Raw genomic sequence first — 17,008 nt, 5'->3', positions numbered from 1 at the left:
CGGACTCAACAGCAAGTCGCTCCCTTAAAGGGCCCCTCCCAGACACACTTTCATTAAACAGTGCAAGATACACAGAGCCAACAACTAGTTGCAGACCCTGTATATGCAGCACGGACCCCCAGCTGCAGCAGCAGCAGCCAGAAGCCCTGGGCTAAGGGCTGCTGCCCACAGTGACCACAGAGCCCCGCAAGGGCTGGAGAGAGAGTATCTCTCAACCCCCCAGCTGATGGCCGCCATGGAGGACCCCGCTATTTCGATGTTGCGGGACGCGGATCGTCTACACGTCCCTACTTCGATGTTGAACGTCGAAGTAGGGCGCTATTCCCATCCGCTCATGGGGTTAGCGACTTCGACGTCTCGCCGCCTAACGTCGATTTCAACTTCGAAATAGCGCCCAACACGTGTAGACGTGACGGGCGCTATTTCGAAGTTACTGCCGCTACTTCGAAGTAGCGTGCACGTGTAGACGCAGCCCAAGGGGCCTGCCCCCAGCCGTGGGAGGACGCTGCCCGGGGCAATGGGGCTGCCTCCCAGCCGTCTGCAACCGTGGCTCACTCAGGTCTCAAGGTTGGCCAACTGGCGAGGGACTGTGGAGAGAGGAGGGAATTCGGGACAGACCGTGAGTGCTGGCTCCCAACCAGTGGGGAGCAGGGCTGGATCCTCTGCTGCCTTGTCCCCTGCCCCACTTCCCTGGTGCCTGATGGCCCATGAGATCCCAGATGCCCAGGGGTTCCCGCTTGACGAGGATCAGCCAGTGCTCGCTCCCTCCCGCATCCTCAGGTGTGTGGTCTGTGGGGCTGTTCTGGGGGGAGGCCCATCCCTTGTGATCTCCTGCTCACCCCGAACGTACCAGCTGTGACCTCCTGGGGCTTGGGAGAGGCCCAGCTCGATGATGCCTAACTCAGTGTTCCAGAGGGGAGGTCGGATGATAAGGGTCCTGTTACTGGAGCCCTCATCATCACCCTCAGTCTTAGTGGGCTGCTCTCCGCCTGGGAAGCTGGTGGTGCCGGAGGGGCCCACCTTCTCTCTGCTGTCTATGCGGGAGGGCCAGCGGTGTCCACTATGTGCTCTGGGCTGGCCGCCTCCCTCGGCCCCAGGAGCCTGTGCAGCTTCTGGTAGTGGGGGTAGTGCACAGGCCATGCCCCTGACCAGCCGGCAGCATCATGGGCCTTGATATATATCTGACCTAGCTCCTTCACCTTGATACAGATGCTGCTATTGGGGAAGTCGGGGTGTCCTTGGGTGGCAGGACTGCTGGCCAGCTGGTCAAAGACCTCAGCATTGTGCTGGTGAGTGGCGGTTTGCTGAAGGACCTCCTCCTCCTACCCCCACAGAGCAAGAAGGTCCTGCTCTGCCTCTGTCCTGGGTCCCCTCCTGGCGCTGCCCTTGCCTGAGCCATGTGAGTCCTCAGACACCTCCTCTGAAGCCCCCAGAGGGGTAAGGGGATCCTGCTGTGCAGCCATTGTGGGTAGGGGCCGCGGAGGCTGGCAAGTGCTTTGGGCAGAGGTGGGCCAAGGCAGAGGTCATGCTGCCCCTGCTTGTGGCACACTCTCAGCTTCCTGCCTGCGGTTGCAAGGGAGCTGCTTCCTTAAAGGCAGCCAACAGGGACCATAGAGCCCTGCCTAGGCTAGCCAGACTGTCTCCATCCTCCAGGAGTGGGGGCTTCTTGGAGGACTCGTTACTTTGAAGTAAGGAGTGCAGAGCATCTACACACACTTAACTTTGAAGATAAACTTCAAAGTAAGCCACTCCTCCATTCCCAGGAATGGAGTAGTGACTACAAAGTTATAGCCTCCCTTAAGATGAAGTTAACTTCGAAGTAAGGGAAAGTGCGTGTAGACGCTCTGCAGGCTACTTTGAAGTAGCCCCTTACTTCAAAGTTAACTTCGGAGTTAGGTTGTAGTGTAGACGCACCTAAAGTTGTATCCTCTCACCAGTTTGTTACTGAGCTGTAAATAGTAAGTCTGGGCAGTTCACTTCAGTTTCTCTGCTTAAAGCAGAATTATAGTATACTTGGGTATATTCTACCCCAAACTTGTGCCCGTTACCTTGTGTTTGCAACTTCCCAAGGAAGATATTTAAATTAACAAAGACATTGCAAATCCGTATGACATCAATATACCAGGTAATGAAGAAAACCATTCTACAACTCTGGAAAGCCAAAAGAGAAGATAAGGTATTATAACAAAGTTATCAGAGGACCAATCTCTCTTGTGGATGGAAATGTGGCCTACAATGAGGCTAAAATTAACTCATTTTAATATTTAGTTCAATACAAAACAGTGCGTTGTAAGACTTTTTTTTTTTTAAACTGTAATTGGTAAACCTTTTCCCCTCTTTAAACTTCTTGTAAGCTGCTTTCTGCTTCTATTGCCTAGTATATTGGTTTCCCTGAAGTCTGACTTCTCGTCCCTCTTCTATAATAGCCCTTATAAAATTTCCATATTTATTCTCCATCCCCTGCCTTTTATACTGAGACATGATTGATCACATTCTTTTTGGGGCTTTAGGGAATGCTCTCTTGCTCTATCAGCTGTCTTTCCAGTTATTACTTAAATATTACCTGTACTCTCAACCTGTGACTATGAACGTTGGTAAGTTGCACACTTTAAATAGTGATCTTACATGTTACTGTTTGTGGGAAGATACCAGTAAGCAATATATTTGGTGTAGTGAGTTTGTCAGGTCTGATATTAGTTAAACATGAGACCCTTTGCCACAATCCCTTTGCATCATGAGAGCATTTGCCACGGTTTTCTACATGCTGCTCCCATAACCGGCCACACATTCTTATGGTTGTCTGCGTATTTATCCTAACACCCTGCAATTGTCGCTTTCTGTTGTTGATCTTGTTTAAGCTGCAAACTTCTGGGCATGAAATTAGGTTTTGTTTAGTAAGTCAGCATTCATTTGTTCACTACTCTCATATGCACATTTCTCACTGTATAAATCTCACAGCTACAAGACAAATATGCTGAGTAGGACTTCTCAGTATCTATTCCTGTTCTCTGTTGCCACTGCATAAGTTTTCCTCTAGCTGAAAGTATGTTTTATCAGAAAACAAAAACCAATTTTATATGGTTTGCTTACCACCTACAATCAGTTCATTTGAGAGAATTAAGAGTCCACTAATTTTTTCCCACGTCTAACTCACTTTTTAAGATTTCAAGCTTAATATACCTCATGAAGACGAGTCATTGTGTGAAATTTAAAACTAGAAAATTACACCTCCATTTTGTTAGCAAAATATTTTTCTTACACCACTGTATTGACCATAACCCCCTCCGTTAGGTTAGCCAACACTGTTTTTGCAAAAAAGGATGTAAATACAGGAGGGAGAAAGCTTTTCATTTACTACACATTGCCACCTCTGAGTGAATTAAACATGTGGAATGGTGCAAATAAGTCAAAACTTATAGTTGCATTAAATTGCATTTGTGCACAAAATAGGTTACTAGCAGAGCGTTTCAAACAGTAGTCTCTTTCTTAGAATTTTCAATTACATTTTTAAAAAGTGTCAGTGCAACATTATGGTTTAATAAATGCAACCACACAAAAAAGACAATCTTAAGGTTACAGCAATATAACTTGGTCCACTTGTATGTCGTACTATAGGTACACTTACAAAATATTTAACAAACCAAAACCTAAACAACTACATGTCCATATTTGCATTGTGGGTTAAATTAAGGTTCCTATAGTAGTAAATTTCATTTTTTCACTTTTTTCCCCCCTTTCATTTAGCAATACAGGCTTGACAAGATTTAATTCTAAGAGGAAATACTGCTATACAGCAGTATTGATTATGTCAAAGTCTCCTCGGCTGTTCCTTGGGAAAGCATCTATTGATTGACCCACACTACAAAAAAGTGACATAGAACCGCAGGAAACAGAAAAGTATTTGCTTTATTTATGCTGTGATTTGTGATGGATCACACTCCGTACTGGCTGTGGAGATGCTTACCTCCATACCATCACAGGAAGTTTGCCTGTTGGCTGCAGAAGAGTTTTTTCCAGCACTGCTAGGCAATGAAGTCTGCTCACTAGCTAGTTCAGAATTTTGCATGCTGGCTGAAGATAGATTTTCTCCAACACTATTAGAGGATATAGTTTGTTCACAAGTCACTTCAGGCTTTTGCTCAGAGATAGCTTCCATATTTTTTATTTCACCATCAGCTTGCAGCATGACAGCACTCTTGAAAATAGCTCTCATGACAAGAGGGATAGACATACAACTGAGAGCAAAAGAAATTGTTGAGAAAATTATGCACGCAACAGCATTAAGCACTCAGTTTCATCTACTTGTACGAAAACAGACTAGCCTGCTGAAGTGGAACATCTTTTCTGTAGATCCCACAATCCCCCTCCTTGCCAACACTATTGTGAGTTAGCTAATATTATTTCTCATATTACATATGCTGGGAACTGCGTGAAAGTCATGATAAGCAAACACATCTTAGGATATCCCCTTAGATAGTTCCAAATTTGGATTTAGGGCTTTACTTTTCATGAGACCTTAAGTTGACAACATTCATCTTTGTAATTAGAAAACTAGGTTTTAGAATATCTCATTTGTTGTATGAAGTTTCAAAAGAATACAAAACCTCAGTAAGATTTTTATACAAAACAGAGGGTGGGGCAAGGAGTTCCTACTGTCTGTACCACTAGTTCAGCTGAACCAGATTCAGCAATATCCGGAAAGCCCAAACATACAATGCTCTGGCTACAGCTGCAATTTTCCATATCTTGTTCCTTAATTACTGACTCAAGTCTAGCCTATATCCAGCTTACTGACCTACATGAAGTCAAATTTTTGGTCTCAGGCTACTTAGGGTTTGTCTGTCTATTCCAGAACAGCCCCGCACAATTTGGACCCCTCATTTCAGTAGGAAACAATTGAGTAGACATGGAAAAATGACCTGCTCACTCCCCAGAGTGGTTTCCTCTAGAAAACAGAAAGCACAAGATGCGAAGAGAGCATGGGAAAACTTGCTTTGCTGCTACTTCTGCTGCACTAGTGTTGTTTGATAAGCAGAGGTATCAACAGCTAAGCACTAGACTCCTTTCAAGAGGACAAAAAATGTCTAACTTGCAATGTTTTTCTTTGTGTTCCTACTGTAAAGAAATCTTAGTTGCAGATACAAGAACATAGCACATAAGTGAATATACCATTAATTCATATTGGTTAAATGAATAAATACATCGCACAAAGAAAAGTGCACACCTTTCTTTGAGAACCAAGAATATACTTCAGGAATTACAAAGAAAACTTTTTGTTCTGCAACCTTTTAATAAACTGAAGTTCAATTGATCATTGCAATGGTAGTTTTTACTATTTTTGAATAGGAGAGTAGAACACTTACCGCTCCATGACTCTTGTAATAAAGTCGTTGCTGCAATTTAGAGTTACATCCTGAGGATTTGTATAAAGACTGCATCTGATATTCCTGGAGCTTAAGACATCAGCTACCACTGAAGAGGAAAAAATAAGGACATTTCAAAATCTTATTTATAAATATTTAGTAATAGTTACTGAACAATTCCCTTTGAGTCAAGTATGGCAATTAAGACATGACATTGAATATTAATGGTTAATATTTACCATAAAAAGAATGTGCTCATATAGCTCAGCTCCTGTTGTGTAGGAACAACAAGCCCCTCATCTCATTGATTTCACCAGAGCATCACAGGGTCATAGTAGCGTACCCATGGTCAATGAATTGCTGAACCACAACCTTAAATTATTTTACATTTCCTAACTTTGGTTTTGAACTAGACAACCTTAAGAAAGTATTCCAATTTATTTATATACATACACATGCAGAAAATAAATGCTTAGGCCAATTTTTGAGATTCACAGTATGCAGTTCACATTTACAAACGAAATCCATGTCCTGATAAAACAGAGCTATTTGTAAGCATGTACAAAGAAACAACAATGTTGAATTTTCCAACTTACCACAGGCTAAACTCTCTCCCATAGGATGCTTGAATGAGATAGAAAAGCTGGTATCTGTTTGTGGAGACACTTCAAAATAAAGCAACTCTGAACAATCTGTAAGGCAATACATTTATATAAAACATACTGTCATTTGAGTGAATTATACACTAGCTATCTCATAATCTAATTATTGTAACTCTACAGTTCAATTTGTGCCTCTGGAAACTAAACATTGGGTCATACTAGATATATTTAAATACAGAGAGCTATACAAAAATTAAGGGTGCTGATAATTCAGTCATTTCTAACAATTTGTAACTAGCAGTGGACTTGGAGAATGCAGCTGCTGTGAAGGTGACATCCTACTTAAAACTATAAAATGGATTGGTAGGCTATTACAGAAAATCATGCTGCACTTCCTAGCATACAATTTACCTTTGTTTGCAGTGTTCTCAGAGACACAGCTGCCAATAAGAGTGTTATATGCCACCTGATGTCGAAGAATCTCAATTATAGGAGGCACGCACTTTGGATGGGTAAATGGAATTTTACTGATGAGGGCTCCTGTTATATCTGATTTCTCTGTGCCCTTACTTATGAAATAACTGTGCTTCAGGCAATCTGGAAGAGACTGACCAAGAAATACTTATTTTTGTGAGGAATGAAAACTTTAAAAAGCAAAGTGGTTAATCCTGATACCAGAATGTTACAATGTACCTGACACCAAGAAGTCTTACAGGACAAGCATTTGTCAAGTCTGTCATCCCGGTCTATGCATCAGTGAATATATCACTCAGAAAGCAGTCAGCTGAGACCAAGCCCCTCTCTTGCAAAATACCTTTTAACAGGATAATTGACACTGAGCTTCACACCAAGGCTACATCTACAGTGCAGCCCTATTTTGAAATAAGGTATTTTGAAATAAACACAACTATACACAAAAGCTGCTTCTACACGCAAATGTGGCTGATCAGAAAAGCAAATGTTGCACAGATTTAAGTATCTCATATGCATATTCCCGCATGATCTGGCTTCCAGCAGAGCCATTTCCAGAAGCCAAAGCAGCCATATGGAAGGGGTTCCTTTGAAAGGAAACCCCCTTTCAAAAGCACCCTTCTTCCTGAAAAAAATTAGGAAGCTTGACCATTTCAGACAAAGCCATAAACAGAGTGTGCTCTCATCTGACAGACCCTAATCCCAAACTGTCTTTCAGAGGGAACACACTTAGCTGTACAGTCTCTTCTTGCCCACTCTTTTCCCAGAGTAAGGAATCCTGATGACCAACATTCCATACCGTCTCACATATAATCCTGAAACTCACTGGCAGACCATGTAGTGCATCTACCACCTCGGGCAGTCCGCCTATCAACTAACTAGTTTTCTGACAGTTTGCACCTCTAGCTGAAGTTGAAGAGGTTTGTGAGCAGATACAAAGGGTGTGGGTTCAAACCGACCTAATGACTCATTTGAAGGGGAAAAGATTATGGCTGCGTCTACACTAGCAAGTTCTTTTTGGAAGATTTTGAAAGAGGGGGGCTCTTTCAAAAGATCCCACGGAATGTCCACACCCACAAAGCGTTCTTTCAAAAGTAAAAATCGAAAGAATGCAATGCTGCTTTCGAAATTACTCTTCCTTTCCCACTTCAGGACAATTGCCCCCTTTCAAAAACTTATTTTAAAAGAAAAAGTGCGTAGACGTTACACAGGCCCTTTTTAGCCCCCGAAGGGGCAGTCCCCATGCAGCCTGATTTTTCAAAACTTGGCCTATTCTTTCAAAAGAGCAGATCACTCGTTTGATCTGCTTTTTTGTGTGTGGACAAAAAGAAGTTCTTTCGGCGGAGATCTTCCAGAAGGGCTTCTTTCGAAAGATCCCTGTGGCATAGATGTAGCCTATATGACACTTTAATGTAAGGGCTCTGGAATAACTGGTAAAGTGATTTTATATTGCAAAACGTACTTGGAAATTTATTTAGGTGTCATATGTTGCGATTTTAGAGTCCCTCTGTGCAACAAAAGGTGTGATTGTGGCAAGGATAGGGAAACCCTACTAGCATGGGTAACAGTAGAAGAGAAGATGTGGCAGCTTAGTCCACTTTAGCACAAACACACAGGAGGCCCTCGGAATGTCACAACCTGACACTGATTTGGGTTGCTAATTCAAGCTGAAGTCCATTAAGTGCTAAGTTCTTGTATCTGCAACTAAAATTTCTTTACAGTAGGAACTCAAAGAAAAACTTTACTAGTTATACATTTCTTTTTATCCTCTTGAAAGAGGTCTAGTGCTTAGCTGTTGATATATCTGTTTTATCACACAACACTGGTGCAGCAGAAGTAAATTTGCCAGGTTTTCACAACTGTGAGCCACTCTACAATCGCACCTTCATTTGCTGTGTAGACATAAGCTTTTGGTTTCTGTTTTGGTCAGATGAAAGCTGTCAGTTTAAGATAAGGGCAGGGTACTTAATAAAGTGCATATTAAGGAGCAATTGGACAGGGTTGTGGGGGATAGGACCTTTTGGCCCAAGAGAGAACACTACCCACTCTGTGTAAGTTTCCAAAAGGTCAGTACTTATGAAGCTTATTTTTTGCAGACAATAAGTCTTCATTCTTGAAAATGTAACACTAGCACTTAGTAGAAAACTAGATGTCAGAGACCCTTACCAATGAGATGTAGAACTACTTATCCAACACCGCTGCACATAGAGATTAAAATTACGTTCAAGTAATGCATCGGTAGTGGCCTCTAAAGAGGAGGATTTCACCGGGCATTAGGTGTAGTTTCCACACTCACCCACCATTGCCCTGGACAACAGCCAGACTGCAGAGACCAAGAACTACAGGGCCTTGAAGACCTTGTTACCTGTAGAGGAAGAGCCGTCTTCTCCAATTTGACCCCAGGCCCGATTTTAGCAGATGAGGTAAGAAATTTTCCCTGACATTGCTCTGTAGATAAATAGATGCTTTCCCCAACTAGGGCTCCCCAGACAACATCTAGCACCACTACTAAATCTGTACTGTTTTTAAAACGGGGTGGGCAATAATTTTTGATGGGGGAGGGGGAATCTAAGAACTTGGAAAGTGGTCAAGGACCACTTATTTCAAAAAGTAATAGGTTAAATTTATGTTTAGTCAGATTAGCTAAAGGGATAGCTGTAATATTTTACAGTTTTCTCGCTGCTGCTCATTGTAATAAAGACTGTAGCAAATAGTACAGTACTCTTACTGTTATGCAATAGGGAATTTTATTTTTAAATCAGATTGAAACTGGAGTGACACAATCTACGGTAAAACAAAGTCTACCTGGGAAGTATCTGGGATATAGTAAGGATAGTAGAGGATCTGAGATTTGGACTAGTCACTAATAAATTCTGCTTTTTAAGAATTGGAGGGACAGCGGTAGACAAATTTAGTTAAGTTAAATGCTTTAAAAACAGTGTCACTACATACAACTGATATAACACAAAACAATGTCTTCTTTATCATCTTTATGAAGGTGCTAACATGCCTTCAATTATTTAAAAGTAAAGATGTTGTCAGTTAAAAAATTGAATAATATACTCCCTGATGAGCATTCAGTTATGTCAGGATTCCTGAATGTTAGCATTGCTTACTGACAGACAGAAAGTGTTTCCTTAACCACATAAATGCAGGCAAAGGAGTTACACATATCAAAAGTCAGAACATACATACATACCACAAAGAAAAAAGAATTATTCGTGGACAGATCTTCCTTGTACTCATCATTAAGGGTGAACTGAACAATCAGTGCATGAAGAGAAGCTAGCTTCAGTCCATCAATTGGAATTCCTAAAGGCAGGAAGATTTTAGATTAATTACAAATGAACCCAGAAATACTACTTATGAACCATGGAAAATGTTAGTTCAATGTTTGGAAACAGAGTGATTATAAAGAAGATATGGGTGTGTGTATTTCCCTTTTACAGACTGGGACTTGACTTGAGGCACAGAAACTTGAGTAGGATCACACAAGAAGTCTGTCATAGCTTCATATTAAATCCTGATTTCTCATGTCCCAATCCAGTGTGTTACCCACAAAACTATCCTTCCACAATATGTTGTGTTTTCTTTATTTGCTCCTCTGCACATTTGTTTTCCACAATGTCAGGAAACATTTATATGATTCACATTAGAAATGTGATACTCACACCTGAGCTGATAGGAATACTGATTAGAGGATACTCTTTCACAAAGAAGGCAAAACAATCTAGCAGTCAGGCAGCACTTTAAAAGACTAACAAAATAATTTATTAGGTGTTGATCTTTCGTGGTGCAGACCCACTTCCTCAGATTTGGAGATAAAATCTGGACAGATTTCTTGCAAAATTAGCATGAGGGAGGACAAGTTATGAGAGTACTCAACTATTTAATCTTACAGATAATTAAACATGCCTGTAATCTTCTGTATCTCCTGAATTCTGAATGAGGACATAGGAAAAGGCTGATGAAACGTCAAGAAAAAGCAAGCTGACAAATCCATGCTGAGTTCATCAGCCAGTGATAAAAAAGCAGGATTGCTGGAGGAAAAAACATGTAGAAGGTAAGCTTGTTAAAAAGACAATGCTGGTATGACAAGGATTCTTAGTGTCCATGGTACAATTAAGACATATTTGTGGTATAGAATGAATTACATGGGATACTCTTCCCAGCTCAAACAAAAAAAAAAAACTTCTTCCGGAAAATTCAGTACAGACTAGATATCATGAAGCAAGGTCTATAAAGAGTAACATGGAAGGTGAGCCACAAAAACATGCAGAACAGTGTACCAGGATTCTTGCTGTAAACCAGTGTGCTGTGGTTCATTTTCAGGGAGCGGGAGAGCTTTCCCTCAAGTTTATCCCTTGTATTACCTCTACCGACAGTCAGATTAAATGGTGCTTTACTGAGAGTGACCATGCAGTTTAAAATATTATACTATTTAATTATAATGCACTTAATTAAAATACCATATTTCAGCATAAAGCTAGGGGCTTGATATAGAAGTTACTGGAAAAAAGTTCTATAGTCTGTGTTGTACAGGAAGTCAGACAAAATTTTCACATTGGTGCACTCCGGTCTTAAAGATCTATGATCGCATGGAAAATTCATGCTGTTGACAGGAATTTTGACATAATTTTAGACTCCTTTGGGAAAACTGAGTAACAGTTTATGCGGAGTGCTCCAAAGAGGGCTAATGCCATCAGTACAATAGTGCTTCTCTTGTCTAACAGTGGGTTTGCATCTCCATTATATGACAATAGAGTCAATACAGGTGATATCAAGATTTAATGTCCATGACTGGAAAGTCCATTTATGTATTGAGAAATGTCAATAGTGCCTTTGAATCTCACCCGTCTACTGGCTGAGGATCCACAATTAATGGAGAAATAGGAAGCCTGTGTGTTGTGTTTGAACTTCCAACTGTAACATACGCTTTTGTTCCACACACTTGGGAGTCTGAGGGAAAGGAGAAGACATGTTTGTGTCATTGCATTTTTCCCCCTCTTATGAAAATGTAGATGAACAGTACTGGTGAAAGGTGCCAGTTTGGAAGGGCTGGTGTCTTCCAGTCATCTATATTGCAGGCATAACTTAGACAACTACAATACAAGACCTCCATCCCCCACCTACAAATTGCCTTAACTCAGCTTGACAAAGATGCCAATTTGACCTTCAAGCTGAAACTTTTATGTGACATGAACATTTCTTCACTAAGAATCCGACCAAAGGACCACCAGTTCCATTTCACACAGGTCACCAAATGACTTTTGGTTGCTACCAACCTGATCTTAATTAGTATCAGAAACATGGACGTGGCAAGTCTCCAGTTTCCTGAACAGTTGTGTCCCTGCTCTAAATCAGTACATGACAGGACTCTGTTTGCCACAAACTGGCTATATCTACATGAGCAGCTTCTGTCAACAGAAGTGACTGTTGGAAGGGATTTTCTGGAAAAACTTCTGTTCAGAGAGAGCAGCCAGACTGCCTGGCACTCTCTAGACAGAACAGCTGACTGGAAGCTCTGCAAACAGGGCTGCCCAGGGAACTGGAAGCCCTGTTGGTCAACAAAAGGGCCCCAGAGCATCAACATGGCTGTTTTGTCAACAGAACACTATCGAGAGAGGTGTTATACCTGAACAGGGAGAGGTATAATGCTGCTGACAGACAGACAAGGTTCATTTTCTGTGTAGATGCTCCCCAGTTTTTCCCAACAAAAGCTCAGTTTTGCTGGGAAAAGCCTCTTGTTTAGACATAGCCATTATGTGCATCTCTCTGGACCCTGCTAAACAGAACAGCTTACAAGCTACTTTATTCCCATCTTGGAGCCAATCATGAAGAACCAAAGGATATAGTACTATTCTTATTGTTCCACTTACAAGGAACCTTTTTACTTCTGAACTTGGATTTAGTGAAACTCTTACAGAGAAGTAGAATCTATGCCCTAAATTGTTTCCAATTCTATGTTGTGATCTTCTGCTTAAAAAGGAACTTGTACTGTAAAAAGAGTTATTTCACTATACAGTTGCCATATTAACTACATCTGAATCTTTGCAGATTACAGTACAGTTGTACAAACAATAGTCCAGTTCAAAAAATAAGCTATTTTAGTTTTTACTGTTCACCTAACTTTTACCAGGGTTCAGCTCTTCTTCCAGAACTTGATAGGGAGATAGATAATATTCAATGGTCATAGGAGTTCCTGAAATGGAATTAAGAATTACAGTCGTTTACTACAAAACATCCATTTTGACCTGGCAATGAAAAAATAAAATCTTTGAAAGGACGGGGTACAAATACAAAAAACAAAAACAAAACTACCTAAAATATTGCATAATTTTAAAGTCGTTGTAGTGTTGAATTATATTTTACTGCTAAAGTTTCAATGAGAAAATGTATGGAATCAATTAATCTAATCTTTTGAAAGGTGTATTACACATCAGTTGTTATATAGCCTCATATTTAGAATTCAAAAGATTTAGCAGTATTTTAATCTCTCTTCTTAATACTAGTACTTAAATGTTAGAATGTGGCATGAACTTCCAACTGAAATACACAAATAGACAGCATTTCTTAAAATTACTCATTTTCTCTGGGAAGAAAAAAAAAGCAGTAATACACATGGGACTTTCACAGGGAGCTGGACAAAAACTTAGCATACTAAAATGTACACTGAGGATACATTTTGTGAAAGATGTCTGAATTCTGAAGGGTATCCCACTGAGTGCCCAAGCCCAAGGCCACTGCTGACAATCTCTGATGATCTGGAACAAGGTGCTAAAAGTTATCAGGGCAAATTAGTCCTTTTTTTAAGCAAGCAACTAGTCTGGCACAAGCATGACAACCTGCTCTTTCCTGGTTGGTGTTTGTGGACCGTACAGTCATGTCCAGTAAAAGAAAGAAAGAAAAATCATTTAAAATATAATATAGTTACTCCCAAAATCACCACATTGAAAATTACTAGTACCGTTTATAGGCTGGCACAATATCAAGCTGCTGGACTAGATTGCTAGCTCTATGGAGCCAGAGCATCTTTTTCCTTACTGTAAATGTACATTGCCTGGGAATACAGAACTCCCATCATGCACATCACTTCAGTACAAATAATGAAAACATAGGTAACAATGCAGCTAAGTACTGAAGGATCTTTGCTGTAGTGGGCACACTCGTTACTCAAGCTATTGTTGGTTTGTTTTTTAAATCTAAAACAAAAACAGATTACCTCCAGTTCTTGGCACAAGGTGTCCTGTTTTTCCATGAAGTACTTCAGTAATTCTGTTTACTTCCTGTGTTCTACATTTTTACAAAACACATAGTGATCAGTTGTTCCAGAGTGACAGTGCTGTTTAAATCTACACAATGCAAATTTCATTCCTTTAAACCATGGGTGTCCAACCTTTTGGCTTGCCTGGGCTGCACTGAGTGAAGAGGAATTGTCTTGGGCCACATATAAAATATATAATATAGTTAATGTATATAAATCACACAATAATGTTAAAAGTTTATGATCTTGTGGGGCTGCATTACTAGCTGTCCAGGGCCACATGTGGCCCGCGGGCTCGACACGCCTCCTTTAAACATTCTCTCTTCTCTTTTGATTGCCTTGGCTTTAGTTTTTTCAGTTTGATGGTAGTTTTCAGAAACTCAACACTAGCCTATTCTTCTCAGGGGAATCGTTCACAGCCTTAATGCTTGGCTTTCCATCTACAGCTGAAGTCATCTCTGCTCCCTTGTCCAGGCTATTTACATATTTAAAATTTGACAGGTTTTGTGTTGTACACTGAGGCTCTAAAGTGTGGGTGGGTCGGGGGGTGATGAAAGTACTGGAATGACAGAGAGACTGCTGGAAGGGCAAGGTGGAAGGAACTATAAACTGGAGCTCAAATGAGACACACACTTCAAGCCATGAGCAATACAAGTGTTAAATAAGGAGCTGCAAAATCATAACAGGCTGAAACAACTTACTCATCAATTCTACAATAACTGCTCTAGATATTTGCTGACAGATTTGTGACTAATGAGGACACTGTATGGCCCATATTAGATAAATCCCAGGAAAACACAAGCAGCTGACTGATTTCTGGACAGGAAATGTTACAGGCAGCCCTCTCAGGGTTTATGGGTAAGAATTCCTGAGATAGCAGACCCATGACTTTAGGAGTCCCACCAGCCTGTCACCCCATATCTACACAGGAACAAAGGCCAAGTGAAAACTGGAAGGACGACAACCCAGCTGCTAAAAGACAAAGGACAGAGACTCAACCTGTTACTGCTATGGACAGCAGACGCATACATTTCACGACTGTTCCTACACCAGGTGTCATTTTGGACAGGTATGAACAGGGGAGTGTTGTTTACTGGGTTGTCATAGTGATAGATCTTGTGTATTGGCTTGTCTTAGTGATAGAGCTGATTGTTGTCATGGTAACGGAGTTAGAGTATTAGGGGGTTAGCTCAGCCAGTTCTGGCGGGTTTTAGCTTGTAGTGTGGGGTGGAATAAATAGAACACCTGCAATTGCAGCTCTCTGTGTTCAGGTGATTTCTCCCTCAACTCGGTGACTCCAAACAATGTAACAGAATATGTTAAAAAAATAGTTCTGGGAAATTCATGACTGTCAAAGTCAATGGCCAAAAGATGTTGGCCTTCATCGACTCAGGGTGTGATCCAATGATGTTTGTCCAGGAGTGGATAACAACAAAGGTAGGGAAGTTCAAGAAAACAGATGACCCTATTATGTGCATCCCTGGAGACATTTTATGGTATCCCAGCATGACAAAAAATTGGTTTTTGTTGAGTATAATGAGACAGGGCTTCTCTAAGTGTGGGTGTGGGGGGCAGAGGGGCAGGAATGTACAGAAGAGTTGGAGTTGGTGACTAGCCTCCCCAAACAGGCTACATCCACCAGCCATGGTGACTGGATGAGTCCTACTGTGTTGATTCTAGAGCCAGTCAACTTACTGCATTTCTGTGTAGACTTCAAAAAGTGAATTCAGTTCCAAAATCTGATTCCTATCTCATGCCATGGATAGATAAATTCTTAGACTGGTTGGGAGAAGACTAGTAGGTAACTCCTTTGGATTGGATGATCTGCACTTCTGTACAGGCAAGGGATGACAACTGCCTTATAAACCAAAATCTTAGTGACTATGCAGAACCCTGCCATTGAAGACTTGTTCGAGTAGCCTTCCAAAGGATGTGCCTGCACAGCATATACTGTATCAATTTCTGTGTCAGTGCTGGCTGTTTGGGAGAGGTAGCTGTCAAGGTATGGAAACTGGTCCACATTTTCCAGGGGTTCTCCACGAATCATGATTTATGGAGTACAAAGGGTAGTTACTTCAGGTGAGAGCTGGTAGAGCAACTTGGCTTTCCTGAGGTTGAGAGACAGGCCCATGCTGTGATAGACATCGTCTGAAAGATTTAGGATACATTACAGATCTGCTTCTGTGTGCGCACAAGAATGATGCAGTGATTTGCATACTGAAGGAGACTGATAACCCTGCTTACAGGGAAAACTCTTCTCACTTCTGTCTAGGTTCAGTAAAGACTTTGTAAATCCCATTTCTGAAACTACAAAGGTCAACGTCCACATTGACTGGTGCAAATTACTTCTCCGGACAGAAAATAAGCATTTCTATCCAAATTTCTTGCCCAATATTGTAACCAGAAGGTATATGGTTGAAATGGCAAGTACGTCTCATTATCCTCAGGTTCCTCTGTTTTATTAGTCAGTCAGTGTAAGGGGGCATGATCACTAACTAACATGAACTGGCTCCCCTGGGAGCTAGAATTGTGGTGTCTCTATTGCTTACTTGCCAGTCAAGCTTGCCTTCTGTATCACCAACTCGAGGAAGGAGTGGCAGCAGGTGGTGCTGATTTTGAAAGATGGGTTGGGGAGGGTTAAAGGCTGGGGGTTGTTTGGGGCTGTAAGCAGGAGGCAGGGTTAAAATGTGGTGGTGGGTTGATGGGGGGGGGTCAGGCTGCAGGACCACAGGGGTCAGGCAGCAGGGGGCATCTGGCTGAGGGCTGATAAGGGGGTCTGGCTGCCATGGCTTGGGGACGCGGGGATCTGGCCCCAGGGTTTACAGGCAGCTGGGGGGGTCAGGCCATAGAGGATACAGGTATCGGGCTTCAGGACCACAGGTGGGCGTGGATTACAGGCGAAAGAGCGGGGGTCTGGCCGCGGGGCTGCAGGAGTGTTGGGGTCTCAGGCTGTGGGGGGTGTACAGGTGGCCACTGGAGGGTCTGGTTGCAGGGGTTACAAGTGGCAGCGGGTTCTGGCCTCAGGGCCGGCAGGGGTATCGGAGTGTCGGGCTGCGGGGGGGCGTACTGGCGGCAGTGGGGGGGGGTCTGGTCACAGTGGGGGTACAGGTGGCCACAGGGTCTGGCCACGGGGCCAACAGGGGCATCCAGTTGCGGGGTGTACAGGCAGACGTGGGGTCAGGCTGCGGAGTCGCAGGGGGTACAGGTGGGAAGGGGAGAGGGTTCAGGCTGTGGGGTCGATGCGGTTTACGGCTGCAGGGGGCATCAGGCAGCGAGTGGGGTCTGGCCACAGGGTGGGCAGGGAGTCA

At 42.2% G+C, this 17,008-nt stretch overlaps 1 protein-coding gene across 1 annotated transcript in view; it reads right to left on the bottom strand.

The window, feature by feature from the left end:
* Positions 1–391: 391 nt before the first annotated feature.
* LOC142008303 (mediator of RNA polymerase II transcription subunit 1-like) overlaps positions 392–17,008 on the bottom strand; it is a 41,529-nt gene continuing 24,912 nt past the window's right edge. The window contains exons 9-15 of the mRNA XM_074985484.1: positions 13,659–13,729; positions 12,573–12,638; positions 11,290–11,395; positions 10,352–10,476; positions 9,636–9,748; positions 6,377–6,572; positions 392–6,055 (exon numbers count right to left, since the gene is read on the bottom strand). Coding sequence (XP_074841585.1) covers positions 5,805–6,055; positions 6,377–6,572; positions 9,636–9,748; positions 10,352–10,476; positions 11,290–11,395; positions 12,573–12,638; positions 13,659–13,729 — 928 coding nt within the window. The 3' untranslated portion in view covers positions 392–5,804. The remainder of the gene's footprint in view (positions 6,056–6,376; positions 6,573–9,635; positions 9,749–10,351; positions 10,477–11,289; positions 11,396–12,572; positions 12,639–13,658; positions 13,730–17,008) is intronic.

This window comes from Carettochelys insculpta, chromosome 2 (assembly GCF_033958435.1).
Source record: "Carettochelys insculpta isolate YL-2023 chromosome 2, ASM3395843v1, whole genome shotgun sequence".
In the NCBI taxonomy this organism is placed as follows: Eukaryota; Metazoa; Chordata; order Testudines; family Carettochelyidae; genus Carettochelys; species Carettochelys insculpta.
The sequence above is the reverse complement of the archived record's forward strand: the minus strand, read 5'-3'. Positions and strand labels throughout refer to the sequence as shown.